We start from the raw sequence: 21,396 nt of genomic DNA, 5'->3' as shown, positions 1-21,396 counted from the left end.
TGAGTTTAAGGCAAGCCTGGTCTACATGGTGAGTTCCAGGACAGCTAGAACCACACAGTAAGATTTTGTCTCAGAAATTCAAAAATAAAATAAATAAATTAAATTAAAAAATAAAATACATGAAATAAAAATAAAAAATTAGAGAGATAGCTGGTGTGGAGATGCATGCCTGTGATCACAGGGCTTAGAGGATAAGCTCATTCTTGACTACACAGTGAGCTGAAGGCCAACCTGGGCTACATAATGAATGTCAGGACAGTCAAGCTATAAAGGGAGACTCTCTAAAAAACTCAAAAATAAATAAAATTAGAAAAATCAAAGAGAAAGTTGGTGTTGTGATGTGTGCCTGTGACCATAGCGCTTGAACAATAAGGTGAGGTTAAGGCCAGCATGGGCTATGTGAGATCTAGCTTCAAATCTTTTGAAGAAATTCATTCATGGGCAGCACTGTTACTTTATAAGACGTGTCAAAGAAGTTCTACACACACACACACACACACACACACACACCTATACAGTGAAAGAAAGGGGTTAGAGAGAAGGCCCAGTGATTAAAAACACTTGCTGCTCTTTCAGAGATGCAGAGGACCTGGGTTCGATTCCTAGCACCCACAAACATGGCTCACAACCATCTGTAACTCCAGTTCTAGGGGTTCCCGAACCCTCTTCTGGCCTCTGTGGGAACCAGACCTACACATGGCGCATGCACATTCATGCAGGTCAAATTCTCTCTCTCTCTCTCTCTCTCTCTCTCTCTCTCTCTCTCATATGCATGCATTCACACACATACACACATGCACACACACACATGCACGACAGAATAGAAGAGTGCGAAAATGGAAGAATAAATAAAGATCAAATCAAAATTCTTTACTGTTCTACTTACTTGATATCACAGACAGCTGTGGAAATTTTAATGGTGACGTTTTATTTCATTTATAGATGTCTAGTTGTACTTAGAGGGAAGTGAAATGAAGAACCAGGAGGAGGGTTTATGACCACCTTGCACTCCTCATGAGTTAGAATTATTTAAGAATGGGCGTGGATTCATTTTAAGTGCATATTGCAAACTCAAGGGTAGCCAAATGTAAAACAAAACCACATTTTTTTTTAAAAAAAAGCATAATATATGTTAAGGAAAAGGATAAAATGAAATGATACTAAATGATCAATTAGGACCACAAAAGGCAGAAGAGGAAGACAAAATGGGGATAATGAGCAAGGACACCAATGAAAACCCAGTAAATGTGGGGAGGCACACTAAGTCCAACACATCAACTAAACAATTAACACTAATGACCTAATTATGACAGTTCAACACAGAGATCAACAAAGAATCAAAAAAGATGCAAATACGTGTTTTCTATAAGAAAGCAATTAAAATATAAAACACATGTAGAGGTAACGTGGGCATAATGGCACATACCTGTAATTCGGGATTCATGAAGATGAGGTGGGAAGATCTTAATGTCTACATATTGAGACCCTCTTTCAAAAGGAGGAGGTTGGGAAGAAGGAAAGAAGAGAGGACATGAGGGAAAAGGGTAGAAAAGGGCATGGCTTGAACACTAGCCGAATGAAAACAGGAAGAACTATATTAATTCAGATAACGCAGACTTCAAAACCAGGAAGGTTAGCGTGGCATTTTTCTCTCTTGGTAACAAGCTTCCTAACACAGGGTGGGAGTTATTCCAGCTCAGGATTTCAGTGCATTTCTTTTAGGTCTGTGACATGGCAAAGACAACACAGTAGAAGAGGAGGCCAGGAGACGGCATCAGATCCCCTGGTGCTGGAGTTAACAGGCAGCTCTGAGTGCCTGGTGTGGGAGCTGGGAACCAAACGCAGGTGCTCTGAAAGAGCAGTATGTAGTTGATGCTAGGATTAGACCCTTCTTTATTAGAAATAAAAGGGGAAATGTTGTGGGAGCTCGATCCACTTAGCTGAAGACATTTGGGGTGAGTTTGTTTTTCCATTGTACCCCTTAATAAGTGATTAAATAGACTTTTGTGGGCTTTCACTTTAATGCACACTAGGTGCTGGCTAGTTTCATGTCAAGTTGACACAAGCTAGAGCCACCTGAGAGGAGGGAGCCTTAACTGAGAAAATGCCGCTATAACGTTGAACTGTAGATTCGCACACAGGGATTCTCATCCACTGCTGGAGGAAATACAACATGGTACAGCCAAGATAGTCGGGCAATCTCTTACAAAGCTAAAGATGTTCTTACTATACAACCCAGCAGCTGAGCTCCTGGAAATTTACCTAAAGGAGAAAAGAGTCTATTTCCACACAAAACCTTGCACCTAATAGCCAGCCTTATTCCTGATTGCTATAGCTTATAAGAAATCAAGATGTCTTTCAGCAGCTGAATAGATAAATGAACTCATGCCCATTGTCTGGAAACACCATTTAGCTACTAAAAGAAATGAGCTACCAAATACCCAGAGAATACACATAGGACTCCCCAGAGACTGACTGGAGAGACGGCTCCAAGCCTGAGAGCCTTGACTGCTCTATGGAAGGACCAGAATTGGAATTGCCAGCACCAGCATCAAGTGACTCCAAACCTGTGACACCCACTTCAGGTGCTCCATGGCCACCTTCTCATGTCTGTGGACACCCACAAACACACATGTGTGCCTAAAAACACATACATGAGTATAAGATAACCAAATCTTTAAAATAGATATGCAGAGAAGCCTTAAAAATGCATACCACTAACTGAAGGAGTCAGTCTGAAAAACCCACACCCTGTGTCACTTGAAGTGTGTGACAGTCTGAAAACTGCAAAACTACCAACATTAAGACAGTAAGAAAATTGGCAGTGACCGAGGGCTAGGAGGGTAGAGGGAGAAAGGTGGAGAACGGAGGATAGTTGAAGCAACAAAGCCTCTCGGAGCAATACTATTGCCATGGATAAATGTCATTACAAAATTTCCACAGCCGTTAAACATACCAGCTCTAAGAGAAGTCTGCTGTGAGCTGTGAGTCCTGTGTGGCAATATGTCAATGCAGGCTCTGATTTCCAACAAATATCCCAGTGTGGGGAGAGATGCTAGGAATGGGGAGGAATGCATGAACGAGGGCAGGGACACATGGGAAATCTCTGCGCTTTTCATTCAGTTTTTGTGCGAACCGAAACGTGGCCTAAAAATAAGTCTACTAAAAACAATTTTGGCTAATGAGGGAAACCCCAATTTGAACATATCCACATCTCTCGGCATAAATGCAAATTAGCATTTGAAACTGTTACTTGCCTCGTTTCTTTCATCTGCTAAATGAAGCTAAGGGCTCGTGGGGAGCGTTAAATGAGAAGAGGGTGGAGGATAGTCTCTTCGACGTGCTCAACGCCATTCCAGTGCCAGCCACGCGAGTTCGTGGAGGCTAACAGTGCTCTGCACATTGGGAAAGTGATGTGAAGCACCACACTGGAAAAAGGAAGCAATGTGAAGTCAGCATAATCACAGAAAATGATACCACTACACAACCAACCTCAAAGAAAAAGAAAATCCCACGACTACTGTATTGTGGTAGCAGTTACAAAACAGCCAAACACCAAGGTTTGCTGTGTACTTGGAATCCTCTGAAGAATGTCAAATTAAAGAGGAAAATAATTGATTTAGGAACAATTTGCTGTAAATGAGGTAATGATTTCCAATAAAGCATTGTATTTCACTGTAAAAGTATTTAGAAAAATGACAGTATACACTTACACAAAACACAAGCTAAGATACAAACGTGCACACACACTTTTGCTGACAGACCTTGATGCCACCTGCTTGAGAGGACACGGGCCCTGAAATCCTGAGTCTGATGTTTGTGAGATTGTCTCTGTGACTTCATCTTGGTTCAAAGCCGCTTATTTATTTCTGGTTTTAAGACATGCCTTTGGCATAACTCAAATGCTTGAGAATATTTATCATCCTTGTTCATGTTTCCAGAGAGGACAGGATTTGCTGTTCCCTGGAGTCAGAGAAGAAAACAGGCTGGGGGCACCTGTTGCCTGTCCATGCCAGTGACCGCCCATCTGGCGTTCGGAGAGCCATCCCTTAGGGATGATGAGTCTTGGCCACAGAGGGTCCAGCCTGTGGCTCTGTCCGGCAGCCTGGGACTTCCTTGTCATATGACCCCCCCATGTAACGTAATCTTTCTCCTTCGTTTCTGGCAGTTGAGAGAGTACAATGTACGTGAACTGAATAGGTCCCAGAATCTAAATCGGGAGAACCCATGAGGGAGCGAGCTCCCCAACAGGCTTCAGTTTTAAGCTTTATTGTAAAATACAGCTTCCTAGAAATCCTCCTTGTTATGTAGAGAGTTTGTGCCCTGTCCCACGGCTGAGCAGTGGGTCTTGGACGGCTTTTCTATCTCTGAAAGGTCTGGAGGGAAAGAAGAGTAATCCAGGCCTAAACTCGGTCATTTGCCCAATTCATGTGTGCCTCCAGCTCTACACAGACTATTCAGAAGGGGAGGAGAGAGGTGGAGCTAATATCTAACGGGGCTGGATTTTACTTTGGGAAGGTGGAGAATGCTAATGGTTGCCAACAGTGTGAATGACTGATGGGGTGGTGTTGTGTCTTCTATGTGGCTGCAGTAGTAAATGTTATGCTGTCTACACCAACACCATGACAGAAAGAGCAAGCCATAGGCAGCAGTGTATCTACAGCCAGGTAGAGGAACACAAATAAACCAACACACCAAACCATCCAGTCAACAACAAGAAAAACAAGCACACCTAGGAAAAAAAGAACAGGTTTCTAAGAGATAATAATGAGCCAGGTGGTGGTGGCACACGCCTTTAAACCCATTGCTCTGGAGGCAGAAGCAGGAGGATCTCTGTGAATAGTAGAGATAGAGTGTGGATTTAGATAGACCATAGGCACTAGTCGATGAGAATAGTACAATGTCATTAGGAATCATGATAGCACTATTTGTTAAGACCATTGTATTTGGTTTTACTCTAGGTCTCTGGGTTGTTGGTCACCCAACAATATTGGGTATAGATTCCATCTGTGGAATGGCCCTTAAATCAAAACGGTTATGAGTTGGTTGTTTCCATGAGCTTTGTGTCCCCATTGCTGTAGCACGTCCTGCAGGCAGGACACAAGGAGTTGAGTCTGGCCTGGAGTTACATTTCTCTTTTGGTGGCATGTCCAGGCTCATCTTAAAAAATTATTATTTGAAAATTTTATACAAGTACACAAGGTATCTTGATCTCACCCATCCCCTATTCTCTGTTTCAACATCCCTACACCCCAGCATATCTCCTTCCCAATTTCATTCATTTTTCTTCCCATATGTGCATGGGGATGTCCAGTGAGGCACAGGCAATGCACAAGTGAACACAAACCCATAGAAAAGTGCCTCTCCTTCCCTCGCAAAGTAACTAATAGCTCCTCGGCTGGGAGCGGGGCCATGGGCATCGCTCCCTCGCTCATTCTGAAGTTCTTTCATTGTTGTTGTTGATGATGATGCTTTGTTTCATTGCTGTTTGAGGTAAGGTCTCACTATGTAGCTCTGACTGGCCTAGAACTCATTCTGTAAACCAAGCTGCCTTCAAACTCACAGAGATCTGCCTGTCACTGCCTGGAATGCTGGGATTAAAAATGTGCACCACCACCCCTGCAGAGTTTGAACTGGCTTGATCCCGTGGAGGTCTTGCACATATGACCACAACTGCCGTGAGCTGTGCCACAGCCAAGTCATGTACTGAAGACAGGGATTCCCAACACTTTTCCTGCCCTTAGATTCATCCCAGCCTTCCTCCAAGATGTTCCCTAGGTCTTAGGGGTGGAGGACTTTAACACTGCCATCTATGGCTAAGCACGCACCACTTAAACTCAGCCCTTTGATCTGACTCCTTCTCATCTGCTAGTTTCTAATTTGTTATTTTTATAGTTATGTATATGTGGGAAGGTGTGTACCTGCGAATACAGGTAGCCCGGGAGGCTGTTGTGCCCCCTGGAGCTAGAATTACAAGCAAGAATGGTGTTCTCCAAACCACTGAGCCATCTAGTGCAGTTTCGCGCACTGTATTTATAAAAGCATCTATAGTCTTCTGGGAAGAAAATGGAATTTAGATGAATGGTACAATGTAAGAACATATTTCCAAACATCAAATGAGGATGGCCTCCAAGTAATGTTATCAGCATCATTAAGATAATTAATGTATTGCCTTCATTTCTTTTTTGTTTAATTGGTTGGCGTTTTTTTTATGTTGCTGTTGTTGTTGTTTTATTTCTGTTTTGTTTTTGTTTTTTTTTTTTTTAAGACAAGTTTTCTCTTTGTAGCCCAGGCTGTCCTGGAGCTCACTCTGTAGACCAGGCTGGCCTCGAACTCACAGAGGTCCACTTGCCTCTGCCTCCCGAGTGCCGGCATTAAAGGTGTGTGCCACCACTACCCATTGCATTCGTTTCTTACTTGATTTTATACAAAACACGTGAAAACAGTTTTCTGTCAGGATGCGTGTTCCCAGTGTTCACAGGTGCCTCCTGCCTTTACAGTAAGTAGGTATGATAAACCAAGAGATGAGATTTTGGGTGTTAGAAGTAAGCTGTAATATATACAGACATTATTCATTGAAGGTTGCCATGCCAGGAACTATGCACCATCGGGGAGATACCATCTGTGAGGATGACAACCAAATCCTGCACTCAGGTTGCTTGAGGTCTAGATGACATAAATAAGACACTTTGGATCTGCCCACAGCAACCAGAAGAAGCCTGCAGGAATGGTCTCCAGTCACAGGAGACATCTTACTATTAGCAGCAGTGAGGATAGAGACTGATGAGAGCAGAGCCACCCTCTGGGGACGTCATCGTTTGTGTTCGAAGCCAGCGAGCCTCCAGAGAGTCCATAGTACTCAGCCGGCTCAGCTCTTTTCTCGAAATTGCAGCAACGCTCTTAGATTTTGGCTTCTACAAAGTGATTCCTGATTGTTCCTCAAAGATGGGCTGCTGAGAGTATCCCTGTCTTGCCGATTCTCTCCGCACAAGCACCTAGAGCAGTGGTTCTCAACCTTCCTAACACTGCGACCCTTTAATACAGTTCCTCACGTTGCAGCGACCGTAAACCACTGAAATTATTTTCGTTGCTACTTCACAAGTGTAATTTTGCTACTGTTATGAATTGTAATGTAAATATCTGATATGCGATCACCATGAAAGGGTAGTTCGACCCCAAAGAGGTCACAACCCATAGGTAGAGAACCAGTAAATTAAAAGCTTGACCAGCTGGTCTTGTCAGGATTACTGAGTTCACAAGAATTCTTCGTGAACAAAGACCCACTCCATGCTGGCCCGGAGCTGGTACCCCACCCAGCAAGCAAGTCACTCCACCACCACTGGTTGCAACTAGAATGCAGCGGGCAGCAGGGCATGCCCCAGGTGCAGCAATGAGCAGCTGGAGTCTAGATCAGTGTCAAGACAAAGGAAGCTTAGAGTCCTGGGGACAAGAGGAACACTAGACACGGAGTGAATTTCCAGCCATTCCAAATCCCCAGAAAGCTCAATGAATCTCACTTGTGGTTCAGGGTTTCATTTAAATCCCACCTTGCCTGTATCCCTCTGTTCTCTCTCATCCTCGTCCTTCCTCCCCAAACACCGACAGCACCTGCTAACAGTTCCCGCGATTGGGCATTTTCTTCTTTTTGCCTGTGGGCGTTTACGCATGTGCACGCCATGGGGCATGTGTGGAGGTCAGAGAATATGTGTGAGAGCTGGTTCTCTCCCACCACGCCAGTCGCAGGGATCGAACGCAAGTCATCAAGCCTGGCAGCGAGCACCTTCGCCAGCTGCGCCATCTCTTCAGCCTGACACTCACTCCTTGCTCAGTTTCCTGACATCAGGACTTGTTTACTTATCTGACAGAAGCAAGCCGATGCCCTCGAATGGAGAATTAACCATAGAGAGCAAGGATGGTATTTTCACCGCTTCACTTGAGATACAATTCATAGCTCGGTTAGCCACTCTTCAGAAATATCCAGCTCTGGTCTAGAGAAAGGGCGCAGGGGTTAAGAACAGCACTGCTGGAAGCTGGAGAGACATGGCCCAGCAGTTAAGAGCATCTGCTGATCTCACAGAGGGCTCAAGTTTGGTCCCCAGCATCCACAAAGGTATCTCACAAAAACCTGTAACCCTTGCTCTAGAGGGTCTCACACCCTTTTCTGGCCCCCACAGACACCTGCACACACAGGGTGCACATACACACATGCATAAAATAAAAGTTAATCTTTGGGGGAGGGGAAGAATTTTTACTGCACTTGCAGGGAAATCAAGTTTGGTTTCCAGCACCGCTCAGGCAGTTCACAAACATCTGTAGCCCTGAGCTCTAGGGGACACTACAACCTTGTCTGGCCTCTGCAGGTGCCAAGCATGCCATGCATGAAGTGTTCTTCCATGTATGCAGGCAAACATGCAGACACATGAAATAAAAAGAAGTAGAATTTTTAAAATGTTTCCAAGAAGAAAGCTTACGAGCCCATGGCATTTAGCAGAGTCTTAGAATTAGATAACCACTCTCACAATCGTAGACCGTTTTGATGACCCACCCCCAAACTTCACATTCATTAGCAATCATTCCCTATTTGTTCACAGTCTATGCTGAAATGGCACTTCCTCAAACAACATACCAAGAACCTATTACTGACCCGATACTGAAATACGGTCTTTGAAAAATTGGTCAGGTTAAACTATGTTCTATATTGTCAGTCAGATACATGAATTCTGAGAGAAGGGGAAGTGGGGAGATAGTCTTGAACTCATTGACACAGAGACAACTTCTTGAACAGAACGCTGACAGCACAGGAACTGACCACAATCAATAAACGGGACCTCGTGAACCCGAAAAGTGTCTGGAAGGCAAATGACAACATTAGTTGGTCAAAGCAGCAGCCCACAGAAGGGGAAAAGATTTTCCCGAAATACACATCCAATAGATACCTAATATCTAAAATATATACAAAAAAACCCACAAATAACCCGTATAGAAACGGAGTACAGATCTAAATAGAATTTTCAAAAGATGAAACACAAATGTCTGAGAAACATTAAAGAAGTGTTCAACATTTTTTGCCATCAGGAAAATGTAAATCAAAACTACTTTAAGACTCCATCGTACACCTGTCAGCAATACTAATATCAATCAAACAAGTGACAGCTCAAGCTGGCGAGGATGTATGGTAAGGGGAAAACACTTCCATTGCTGGAGGGAATCACAGTGGCATTTCCTCGGGAATCTGGGAATAGATTTACTTCACGATCCACCTGTACCACTCTGGGGAAAATGTCAAAAGATTCGACATCCTTCTATAGAGACACTTGCGTCACTATGCTCATCGCTGCTCTATTCAGAACCTGGAAACAGCTTAGATCTCCATCCGCAAATAACTGGAAAAAGAAAATGTTTATACAACAGAATGCTGCTCACTCTTAAAAAAAAAAACCCACAAAATTCACAAGTAAATGAATGGAGTTAGAAAAAAAATCATCCTGAGTGAGGTGACTCAGACCCAATAAGATAATTTTGATTGTATTCGCCTATATGTGGATGTTAGTTCTTAAGTCATTGATGGGAAGGCTACAGTGCACATAACCACAGAGATTAGGTATAGAGTAAGTGGTTAGTGGAGACAGAAGGATCTCCTGAGAAAGGGAAAACAGTCATGAGTGGACAGGGATGTGGGAGGGGAAATGAAAGGGGAAGAAGAGAATATATGGGTAAGCGAGGGGATACCAGGAAGGGCAGCTAAGGGCAATTGAGGGGTTGTGTGGAAACCTACTACACAAGACATTTCTTAAAACATAAACATATATGAAAGAAATATAAATGGGATCACCAAATAGTAGGGGAAACAAAGCCCCAAATAGATATCTCTCTTTACCAAATGAAAACTCCAGAGCCAGGAATTAGTTAAATATAATTGAGTTTTTGGCCAAAGGTTCCATGGGAACCCCAACAACCCAAGCTATTGACAATGCTTTTGATTAGGCTCCACAAACTGTTGGAAAGATCCAATTGCTGAAGACAATACCTACATACTCCCTGAACACAGAGAAGTTGATCTTGTGCCTACCCAGAACCTTCATGGCTTCAGACTAGTGTTTACAGTATCTGAAGGTATTTTGCATACTACCAGAGGAGAAAGGTAAACACCAGCCCAGTTATAGCTCTGAGATTTGCAAGTGTGATATGCTTGAAAGATGCGCTGGTGCAATAGTGGCACAAAGCTTTTGGGAGCAACCAATGATTCTGATTTGCCTGAAGACCCATTCCATGAGACGGGACCCATACATAATGCTGCTTGGGTAGCCAAGAACTTGAGACTAGATAGCCCTGGGACTATCTAGGGGAAAACCAAATACTACTGTTCTGATGAAGAAAAATTGAAATAGAATTGACTCATAACAACAGTTTGCTGTACTCATAGACTGATGCCTTCTTCAGTCACCATCAGAGAAGCTCCCTCCTTCGATCGATGGGAAAAGATACAGAGACCCACAGCCGGACAATGTGCAGAGAGGAGAGACCTAGGAACGCTCAGTTCTAAAAGAGTTACCTTCTTCAAATCATTCCCCTCAGAACTCAGGGAACCCTGTGGAAGATGAGTTAAAAAGATGCTAGGAGCCCGTGGGGATGGGCAACGTTAAGGAAACAGAGCCTTCTAGACTCAGCAAAGCTAATGCACATAAGAAACTCAGAGACTGTGGCAGCACACACAGTGCCTACAAAGGGCAAAGCCAGATGGGTCCCAGCGCTGAGAGGGAGCAGTGAACGGAAGCCCCGATTCCCCATCCAGAAGCTGTCACTAACTGACAGCCACTCGCGAAGGAAAAGCTAGTTTTCTCCAGTGGGGTCTCTTCTGCTCAGATATCATGTGGGATAGCTATTAGCTGTTCACTTAACTACATCTGGAACTAATTAAAACCCCCAAACACAGGGCACACCTGTGAGGGACCTCTGTGCTGAATGTGAAGTGGGAGGTTCCACTTCTAATCTGGATCTTTGAGGTAGGAAGACACACCTTTAATCCAGATCTAATCAGGGCCATGCCTTCTGCTGGGATCCTAGGTAAGGACCTGGAAAAAGGAAGTGGCTCTTGGCCTGCTCTCTCTCACCTTGCTAGCAAGTCTATTCCTCCGCTGGCATTGGAATCTACTCCTTCAGGATTCCAGCATCTGCTGAAGACCAGCTGAGACATCAGCCTTCTGGACTGAGCAACTTCTGGATTCTTGGACTTTCCATTCACGGGCACCCATTGTTGGATTGTTGGATTAACTGGGCCAAAGTCTGTAAGTCATTCTAATAAACCCCTTTTCTAGACATATATAGAGAGAGTCATTCTATAGATTTGGTTACCATAGAGAACCCTAACTAATCGTGGTTTCTGTTTGTTTGTTTTTTTAAATATGATTTCTGTGTAAGAGAATATGTATATATCTTGTGCGCTCTCTCTTGCGCTCTCTCTCTCTCTCTCTCTCTCTCTCTCTCTCTCTCCTGTTTTCTAATTAGAGAGAGAAAGAAAAGGTGTGGATTTTGGTGGGTGGGGAGAACCTGGGAGGAGTTGGTGGAAGGGAAACCATGGGCAAGCCCCAGCAGGATCTTTCCTAGACAGTTAAGAGGGAACAAGGTCCTACCTGCATTCGGGTTTCAGGTTTCTAACCTCTAGAATGCAGAATTAATTTCCCGTTTTCTGAGGTGTCCGGTTTGTGAATCTTTGTTCTGGGAACCCGGGGACATAATGGAAACACCAACAACCCCTGCTTTCAACCTAACCCTAGTATTTAACCCTAGTAAACCATTAATTTATTGTTTTTGGCTTTGTAGATAGTGTTTATATGCATATAATTATAGAGTTATAGGTGTTTTGTTACTGGCTTCTTTCACTTTCCATGTTTCTTTTAAGAAAAGGTTTGTTTTATTTTAATTGTGGGGGGGGGGGGCGTGTGCACAGGATGTGCACATGAATGCAGGTACCCATGGAGGCTAAAGGCTTCAGATCTGCCTTGATTTGGATGTAGGCACTAACTGAACTTGGGTCCTTTACAAGAGAAGAGCTAACTAGGAGCCCTCGCTTGTTTTATTTTGAAAGGCAGAACATGTTTGCTGCAGTGCGTGTGAGTGTTTCAGGATTTTTACTGCTGACTAGTATTCCGTGGTATGGGCACACCATATGTAGTTTATGTGCCCATCAGTTGGGAAGCACTTAAACTATTTCTCCTTTGTGTCCTAATGTGGGAATTCTGCTCTGAAGAGTTGTATGTGAGCTTGTGTGAGTGTGCAGTGTGTCTCCAAGCATTTCCATTCCTTTGTGTGCTCCCTAGCAGCTTGAGAAGGTACAAAGTGGCCACCAACACCTCTTATCTTCCCCACTTCTGAGCTAGGGCCCCATTCAGGCTACACAAACACTATTCCAACATTACAGCACTGTTTCAAAATAGTTATTTCTTTTACGTCTTAGTTAGGGCTTTATTGCTGTGAAGAGACACCATGACCACAGAAATTCTTTTAAAGGAAAACATTGAATTGCCTGGCTTACAGGTCAGAAATTTAGTCCATGATTGTCAGGTGTGCACGGTAGCATTAGCATGCAGGCAGACATGGTGCTGGAGAGGTAGCTGAGAGTTCTACATCTGGATCCACAGACAGCAGGAAGAGTGTCACTAGGCCTGACTTGAGTTTCCGAAACCTCAAAGCCCATCACCCAGTGATACACGTCCTCCAGCAAGGCCACACCTACTCCAACAAGGCCACACCTACATATATATATATGCCTGAGTGTATGTATGTGTGCTATGTCAGGTCCCTGGGACTAGAATTGCTGATGATTGTAAATTACCATGTAAATGCTGGGACTGGAACCTGGGGCCTCTGCAATAGTAAGTGTTCTTCATCGCTGAGTCATCTTAATCCCCAGTGCCAGTCTTAAAAATTACATTCATTCTAGTAGGTAGAAAATGACAGTTTATTATAATCTGGTTTTCATTTCCTTGATGACCCTTGGTGCTCAGTACATTGTGTGTGTGTGTGTTTTGTGGTAGTGGCATTAAACCTGAGACCTTGCACATGCGCAGAATGCTGAAACTGAACTGTACCTCCCGCCCTTTCAAACTCTTTAAAAAGTTAATTTATGTTATATATTGTTAGAGGAAAGTGCATACCCACCGTGATGCCTGTGTGAAGGTGAGAGGACAGCTTTGTGGGACTTTTTCTCCTTCCATCTTTATGGGCATTCCAGGGATTGAGTTCAAGGTGTCAGTCTGAGCCTCTCAGCAGCCAGTCATTTTCTTTTTCGGAGATTCTCACTAAATTGCCTAGGTAACCATGAACTCAATTTGTAGTCTAGGTGGGTTTTGAACTTGGGGTCTTTCCGCCTAAGCCTCTTGAGTAGCTAGGACCTGCCCTATTACGAATGTATTTCTGTCTATCTTCTTTCAAACATTTTAATGAATTGTTGCTTTCATTGGTTAATTAATAAAAAAAACTGCTTGGCCTGACAGGGCAGAACATAGGTAGGCGGGTTAAACAGAACTGAATTCTGGGAGAAAGAAAGCAGGGTCAGAGATTGCTGCCATGGAGCCAGTCACCAGGTCAGACAGGCTGAATCTTTCCCGGTGAGCCATGACCTTGTGGTGACATATAGATTATTAGAAATGGGTTGATCAAGATGTGAGAGTTAGCCAATAAGAGGCTAGAACTAATTGGCCAAGCAGTAATTTAATTAATACAATTTCTGTGTGGTTATTTCAGGGGTTAAGCTGAATGGGCGGCGGAATGCAGTCCGCCCTTTTTACTACAAACATGTGCATGTGTCTGTGTGTATGTCACACTTGTGTAGGTACTGGAGAAGGCTGGAAGACAGTGTTGGATTTTCTGGAGATACAGCCTATTGCTCGGAACTGAACTCAGGTCCTCTCCAGGAGGAGCTAATACTCTTAGTTCCCAAGCCATCTCCCTAGACCCTAGTCATCTTCTTTGTAGGAATTTTATTCCTATCTTTTGGCCAGGTTTTAATGTGGTTGTTGGTATTTTTGTTGTTAGCTTGTAGGAGTTCATTCTACATTCTGAACAATCTGACTTTTTAAATAGCAGGTTAAAATTTCATGGTTTTAAAAATATTCCCTATTGTAGCAAGTGCTGAATGCATGACAGATAGATGTTCGTAACTATTTCTAGTATTCTCAAAGACAACGTGGATTGGGTTTTTAACTTTTTATTTACTCGTTTTTATGTGTGTGGGCATTTTGCCTGCATGTATGTCTCTGCTTAGTGTGCACACAGAAGCCAGAATCAGATGCCGTGGAACCAGAGTTAAAGACTGTTGTTAGCCACCACGTAGGTGCTAGGAATTGAACCTGGGTCCCGTGGAAAAGCAGCCAGAAAACTGTATTTTTAATTTTTTAATTTCTCATTTATTTTACATACCAGGCACAGTTTCCCCTCCTTCCTCTCCTCCTGTTTCCTCCACCCATCTTTCATCTACCACCCTCTACATCCACCCTCCCCCACTCCATTCAGAAAGGGGCAGGCCTCCCATGGAAGTCAACAAAGTATGGCATATCAAGTTGAGGCAGGACCAAGCTCCTCCCCCTGCATCAAGGCTGGGCTAGGCAACCCAGCATGGAGAATAGGTTCCCAAAAGCCAGCCAGCTAAAGAGCCAGGGACAGGTCCTGATTCCACTGCTAGGAGCCCCACAAACAGGCCAAATTTTGCATGCATTTGTCACATACATGCAGCAGGCTTAGGTTGGGCCCATGCAGGCTACAGACCCCCTTAGCTGTAGATACAGAGTTCACGAGCTCCCAGGAGTTCAGGTCAGCTGTCTCTGTGGGTTCCCCTATCATGAACTTGATCCCCTGCACCTGCCTTACAGTCAGAGAGTTTAATCACTGAGCCATCTCTCCAGCCCATGGTTCTTTTCTCACGCTTAATGAATGTGTTGCAGAAACATATTCCAGAATCATTGGGTCAAATTTGGGGTTGCCAAAAGAACCTACTATATCCTGGCTTCCTACCAGGTACTGTTACCTGAAGGGTCATTATCCTCAACACTGATCAACGCAACAAAAGCAAGCAGCTTCTCAGACATCCCAGCGCAGGTAAGCAACGATTTGCTTCTGCTGCCGAAGGCATCAAATGTCCTGCCCCTTCATGACTGAAGAACAAAAGGTCCTCCATTTTGTCCTCCGCCTCCATCTTGTGTCTTGTGTAAGCTATTTCCCATAAAACATTCTAGTCCTCAGAAATGGCTAGGGGCAAGAGTACCAGGGTAGCCAAGTGGAAAGTACAAGTAACCACCGAACGCCCCCACCTGAAGGTCAATGGATAACTAAACTTGACAAGCAACAGGCGAGGACACAAGCCAATCAGGATTAAACCTGTCACCTCACACCCTGCTAATGTGACTTTTCTGAGTTTTGCCTTTAAAGTAACTTGCTGTGCTGCACCAGTTACTTTGACGAGGTCCCTGCCAGCTTGTATTGTGCACACAATAAACCTTGCTTTTGCATTTTGGTGAGTTGGTCTCCCTGGTGGTCTTTTGGGGTCACCACAGACTGGGCATAACAATGGCATGGTGAAACAGAAAGATTTGCACATCACGCTTCTAATGCATGCGAAGTGCTATTTATCCCTGTACTTCACATCTCATTCAGGGAGCTATGAAGCAGGGCCCGGGGGTTTTCAGCTCATAAATTAATACAATCCATCAGATACTACCTGTAAGTGAAGTATGAGAAGATAGACATTGTCCCGGGTTTCTGTTGAAAACTAGACTATGGAAATGGGACTATGCCTATGTTTACCAACTAGAGAAGGAATGGAGTATAGAGATCAGCTAGGAGTTATGTGATTCTACGGGAGTATGAGCATGCTCCAGGAACAACTGGGCCTTTCCAGGCAGCCCAAAGTGCGTTTCTGCAGCCCCCAATTCTGGCTCTAGGCCAGCATCATGCTCTCTTGAATTTGCAGCCAAGTGGCCTAGACTCCTGGCATGAACATGTGACAGGTGGGTGGGTACATGTTTGTACTGTGTTCTATGCTTGCCTAATGACTCGATGACACTGAGCATGTGACAGGTGGGGCAAGTGTTTGTCCTGCATCCTGTATTCACCCCAAGCCCTGTTGTAGGAGGAGCCGGCTGCATCCTCCACCCGGCTAGCTTAACACCCCCCCAAATAACCACACAGAAATTGTATTAATTAAATTACTCCCTGGCCCACTCTCACATCTTGATCTAACCCATTTCTATTAATCTGTGCTCACCACGATGTCGTGGCTTCCCGGGAAAGATTCAGCGTGTCTGACTGTGGTGACTTCATGGCGGCTCTCCCTGCCTGCCTTCTTTCTCCCAGCATTCAGTTCTCTTTTTCCCACCTATCTAAGTTTTGCCCTATCAAAAGGCCAAGGCAATTTCATTATTTAACCACTGAAAAGAAGAACCTCCTACACCAAAGACCCACTGACATCCGATTCTCAAGAATCTCATTTCATTTCTTTACACTTGAGCGTCCAAGTGTCTTCACCCTTCTGTCTCTACAAATAGATGTGAGAGGAAGTCACTCTTTGGAGGGTCTTGAAAGTTCCATAAGAAGTCTTCCAAACATTGAAACTCCATTCATCACTGGAAAATAACACGTCCAGTATTTTAGTTTACATCCCATCCTGGAAGACTTTCCCTCTAGGAAAAGCGCTACTTTCAAGTCACTCCCGTGCATAAATAAATGGTTTCTTAAACATTTAAGGAACACATCAGAGAGTATGCAAAGGAAGCTGAGTGTGGTGGTACAGGTTTAGAATCTCAGTGCTGAGGAGGCTGGGATCAGACGGTCTTCACTTAGGGGCAGTTCAGGCTACACGGGAGTGTAAGACCTCATGTGATAAAAGGGTAAGATGGGTATAGTGATGCCAACAATTGATGTTTTTCTCTTTGACCTGTTTTCACAGGGCTGTCCAAACAATGATAAAGGAAGGAATTGTTCTGCCGAAAGATAAAGCTCTACCATCTCAGAGGGGGGAATTCACAGGGCTATTTTAACTTTGGCCAGAACAATTGTGTCCAGCCTGGGTTCCTTGGTTGGGTTTCTCTCATATCACAATGGCCTGCAAAGTCCTTTTCCTCTTGATCTGGTACCCACAGAACAGGCTCCACAGAGGTTCACAGCAAACAGAGAGAATTCCTCGGGACAGTGGAATTTCACTTCCCTGGGCTTGGATAAGGCCAACAGGATACTTTCTTCCTCCAAGGGTTGGTTGAAAAGTGTCCTATTGCCCCAAAAGTCCAGCCTTCAACCTTCTGCTGTGAGAGGCAGTCACAGGTCTTCTGATGACAGGCTGCTAGAGTCTGGGACACCACTGGGCCTTATCTCAGCCCAGCTCTTTGAAGCCAGAGGTTGTCGCCATTGCTACGACTTACTTATCCCAAGGAAGGAAGCTGCTTCTGCAGGCTCGGAGTCCCTCTTCACAGTCTCGATGTTTGAAAGAGTGAACGGCAATTGTATTCCGACTTTTCAATTTGTGCGCACTTGGCCTTTTTATTCCCTACTTTCCAGGGGGCGTAGTCATTGAAATTGTTCGTCATCCTGCGGCAGGAAGGGATGAAGGCTGGGGAGGGGGTGTAGACGTTGCTCTGATTGTTTACCTTCTGAAACCTCACCTTTCCTCACCAAGCTTCGAAGCTTTGTCTGGCCACGGCTAAGTCTACTTTGAACTTCAGAAAATGGTTTAAGAGGAGGAAGTGATATGAGGAGTTGCAGTTGTTTCTGAGATAATTTATTCTCTAGATGCCAAAGATCTGGGGCGTTGCTCACGCTGCCTGAATGGCTGCACTTTAGAGTTTCAATATTCCCATTCTTGTAAGAATTAGACAGCTCATCTGGAGAGAAACGCGGACGCAAAGTGGATTTTCAGCATGGGCCTGGATGTCCATGTGTGTAGGTTTCCCTAGGGCGTGGTGACATGGGCTCTTCTGTGTATCAACTCAGGAATAACAAAGCTGAACCAGGGAAGTTCTATTTTTAATAGAAGTTCATACTGATGTCCGCATTAGTGGGTCTAATTTATATTACTGCCAAAAGTTTATAAGGGTTTGTTTCCTCCACATCCTTGCTAACATCTGCTGGGGGTTGTTTGGTTTTGTTTTGTTGATAATGATTCTAAATGCAGTAAGATAGGATCTCAGTGTAGTTTGATTTATTTGTATTTTCCTGACAGTTACAGATATTGAACATGTTTCCATTGGCCATTTGTACTTCATTACACAAGTGTTCATTTGTCATCCCATTTATTGATTGTATTGTTTTCTCCCTTGTCAGTTAAGCCTTTGAGGTTTTTGTTATATATTCTGCAGATGAATCCTCTGTTGCATGGATATCTGGGGAAGACTTTTTCCCATTCTGTAGGCTGTCTTTTTACTCCTGTAATTGTTTCTTTGACTGTATAGAAGCTTTTGAATTTAACTTAATTCTGTGTTTAATTCTTGCTGGTTTTTTTTTTTTGTTTTTTGTTTTTTTACTGAGATACTGAGATGCTTTGCTCAGGAACAGTGTTGTGATCTAGTTTTAGAATTCCACAGGTGAGCTGGGCGGTGGTGGCACATGCCTTTAATCCCAGCACTCAGGAGGCAGAGGCAGGCGGATCTCTGTGAGTTCAAGACCAGCCTGGTCTACAAGAGCTAGTTCCAGGACAGGCTCCAAAACCACAGAGAAACCCTGTCTCAAAAAAACCAAAAATAAATAAATAAATAAATAAAATAAAATAAAAAGAATTGCACCCGTGGATAGCCAGCTTACCCAGCATGAAAAAGCTGTTTCCCCGATGTATAGTTTTGAAGCCTTTGTCAAGAATCACACATGGGCTTACTTCTAGATATTCTGTTTTATTTTCTTCTGTGCTAATAACATGTTGTATGTGTCAGGATAACTTTGTAGTATTATTTGAAGTCATATATTACCATATCGCCAGCACTATTCTTTTTCTCAAGAGTACTTTGGTTTCTGTGAGTTTGAGGCCAGCCTGGACTATAAGGCTAGTTCCAGGACAGGCTCCAAAGCTACAGCAAAACCCTGTCTTGAAAAACAAAAACAAAAATAAAACTAAAACAAAACAAAAATAAAAACGAGTGCTTTGGGTACACAGAATTGTATTTTCCCCTTTTAAAACTTGTTCCATTGCTTTTGATTTATTTTAGTGTGTGTGTGTGTGTGTGTGTGTGTGTGTGTGTGTGTGTGCAGGTGCCTGCAAAGACCAGAAGAGGAATGCCTTGAAATTGGAGCTTCATGTGGTTTCAACTGCCTGACATGGGTGCTGAAAACTGAACTTGGATCCTATGCAAAAGCAGCAAGCACTCTTTACAGCTGAGCCATCCTCCAGCCTCAGTCCTGACTTTGATTTTCCTCAATTCTCTCAGCAATCTCGTGCCTTCTTTCTCCTTTCCATTAATTTCCTTTTTCTCCTTACTGCTTCATAATATATTATTTGTAAAACCACTGTGGAGAATACAGATTGTAAGAGTAAGAGAATGCACATCTCTTAGAACTGCTGAGTTGTCTCAGTGTGTATGGGCACTTGCCTCCAAACCTGATGACCTGAGTTCTATCCCTAGATAGCCACATCGTGAAAGAAGAAATCCAAGTCTTGGAAATTGTCCTCTGGCCTCCTGACCTCCACAGGAACTCTGATGTATCTGACCCCTGTAACTCTAAATAAAATATAACAAATTTTTTTTCAAAGAAGATACGATTTGAAAAATATGAAAATATGTCACTAATTATCATTTGAATTTCACTAATGCATGATTATATGGAATTTTATTCTTTAGTCCACGGTCTCTTATTTTACTTATTTATGGTCAGCCAAGGCCTGAAAAATATTAAAAAGAAAATTCCCAAAGTAAATAATTCCTAAGTTTCAAATGTCACATCATTCTGAGTAGCATGATCAAACCTAGTATACCTGTCTCTGTCCTTCCTGGGCCGTGCGTGACTCAGCCTCTGCGCTGTGTCCACCCTATATAAGCTACTGTCACTAGTCACTGCACACTGCGTCCACCCTGTATATGACTGTCACTAGTCACTGCACACTGCGTCCACCCTGTATGTGACTGTCACTAGTCACTGCACACTGCGTCCACCCTGTATATGACTGTCACTAGTCACTGCACACTGCGTCCACCCTGTATATGACTGTCACTAGTCACTGCACACTGCGTCCACCCTGTATATGACTGTCTCTAGTCACTGCACACTGTGTCCACCCTGTATATGACTGTCACTAGTCACTGCACACTGCGTCCACCCTGTATATGACTGTCACTAGTCACTGCACACTGCATCCACCCTGTATATGCACTGTCATTAGTCACTGCACACTGCGTCCACCCTGTATATGACTGTCACTAGTCACTGTACACTGCGTCCACCCTGTATATGACTGTCACTAGTCACTGCACACTGCGTCCACCCTGTATATGACTGTCACTAGTCACTGCACACTATGTCCACGCTATAGATGCTACTGTCACTAGTCACTTGTGACTGTCTTGGTTACCAAACCATCTTTCAATGTATTGAAATACTTCTTTAAGTAATAATTACTTTTATAATTATTTCAAGGCACAAGAGTGGGAGGTTTGAATATGCCAAAGAGAAGCCGTGAAGAGCTTCTTCCTTTAATTATTTCTTACAGTAGTGATAATTGAACTTAGGGCATGCTAGACAAGTTGTTTCCCTCTGAGCCATTTCCCCAGCTCAAGTGTTTGCTTGAAATGAAATAGTACAATTTCTTGACTTAATAAAAAGAAAGAAAAAGCTCTCCACTGCAGTTGCTAAGATCTGTGCTCAGAATGAATCTTCTGTCTGTGAAACTGTGAAGAAGAAAAACAAATCCATGCTACTTTTGCTATTGTGCCTCAAACTCCAATACTATGCCCACGGTGCTTTCTAAGTGGTTCAGATGAAAAAAAAAAAAAAGCATTAAATTTTTGAGTGAGAAACATGAACAGAAAGCATGATTTTATGGATGGCAGTGCTTTGCTCCAGAAAGCACAAAGACTTGCTAAAACAAGGAGTGCCTCGAAATGAGAGGCGTAACTACCTCACTGCAAGGGCCAGTTGTACAAAATTAGGCATACGTTTGGGCTGCAAACCATGAAAACTATTGGAGACACTGCTACAGTGTGGGAAGGCAAGTGGGTGGTGAGATGGAGAGGCTGGTTAACAGACACAAAATTACAGTTGAATAGGAGAAATAAATCTCCGTGTTCTTCAGCACAATGAGGTGACTATAGCTAAAAATAGTATTCCGTATTTCTAAGCAGCTACCTGAGATTCCAAAAGGCCTTAACACGGAACCCCAGATAGAGGCGCAACTGTGAGTGGATTCAATGAGAACTAGAAAGGCCCTCT

At 43.6% G+C, this 21,396-nt stretch overlaps 1 protein-coding gene across 2 annotated transcripts in view; it reads right to left on the bottom strand.

The window, feature by feature from the left end:
• Positions 1-3,298: 3,298 nt before the first annotated feature.
• LOC121462843 (serine/threonine-protein kinase Nek1-like) overlaps positions 3,299-21,396 on the bottom strand; it is an 88,062-nt gene continuing 69,964 nt past the window's right edge. For both annotated transcript variants that reach the window (XM_041674805.1, XM_041674804.1), the window contains exon 9: positions 3,299-3,428. In XM_041674805.1, coding sequence (XP_041530739.1) covers positions 3,305-3,428 — 124 coding nt within the window. In that variant the 3' untranslated portion in view covers positions 3,299-3,304. The remainder of the gene's footprint in view (positions 3,429-21,396) is intronic.

Source organism: Microtus oregoni, unplaced genomic scaffold, assembly GCF_018167655.1.
Source record: "Microtus oregoni isolate MIOR12 unplaced genomic scaffold, Mior012 000025F_ref0000491, whole genome shotgun sequence".
Lineage (NCBI taxonomy): Eukaryota > Metazoa > Chordata > Mammalia > Rodentia > Cricetidae > Microtus > Microtus oregoni.
The sequence above is the reverse complement of the archived record's forward strand: the minus strand, read 5'-3'. Positions and strand labels throughout refer to the sequence as shown.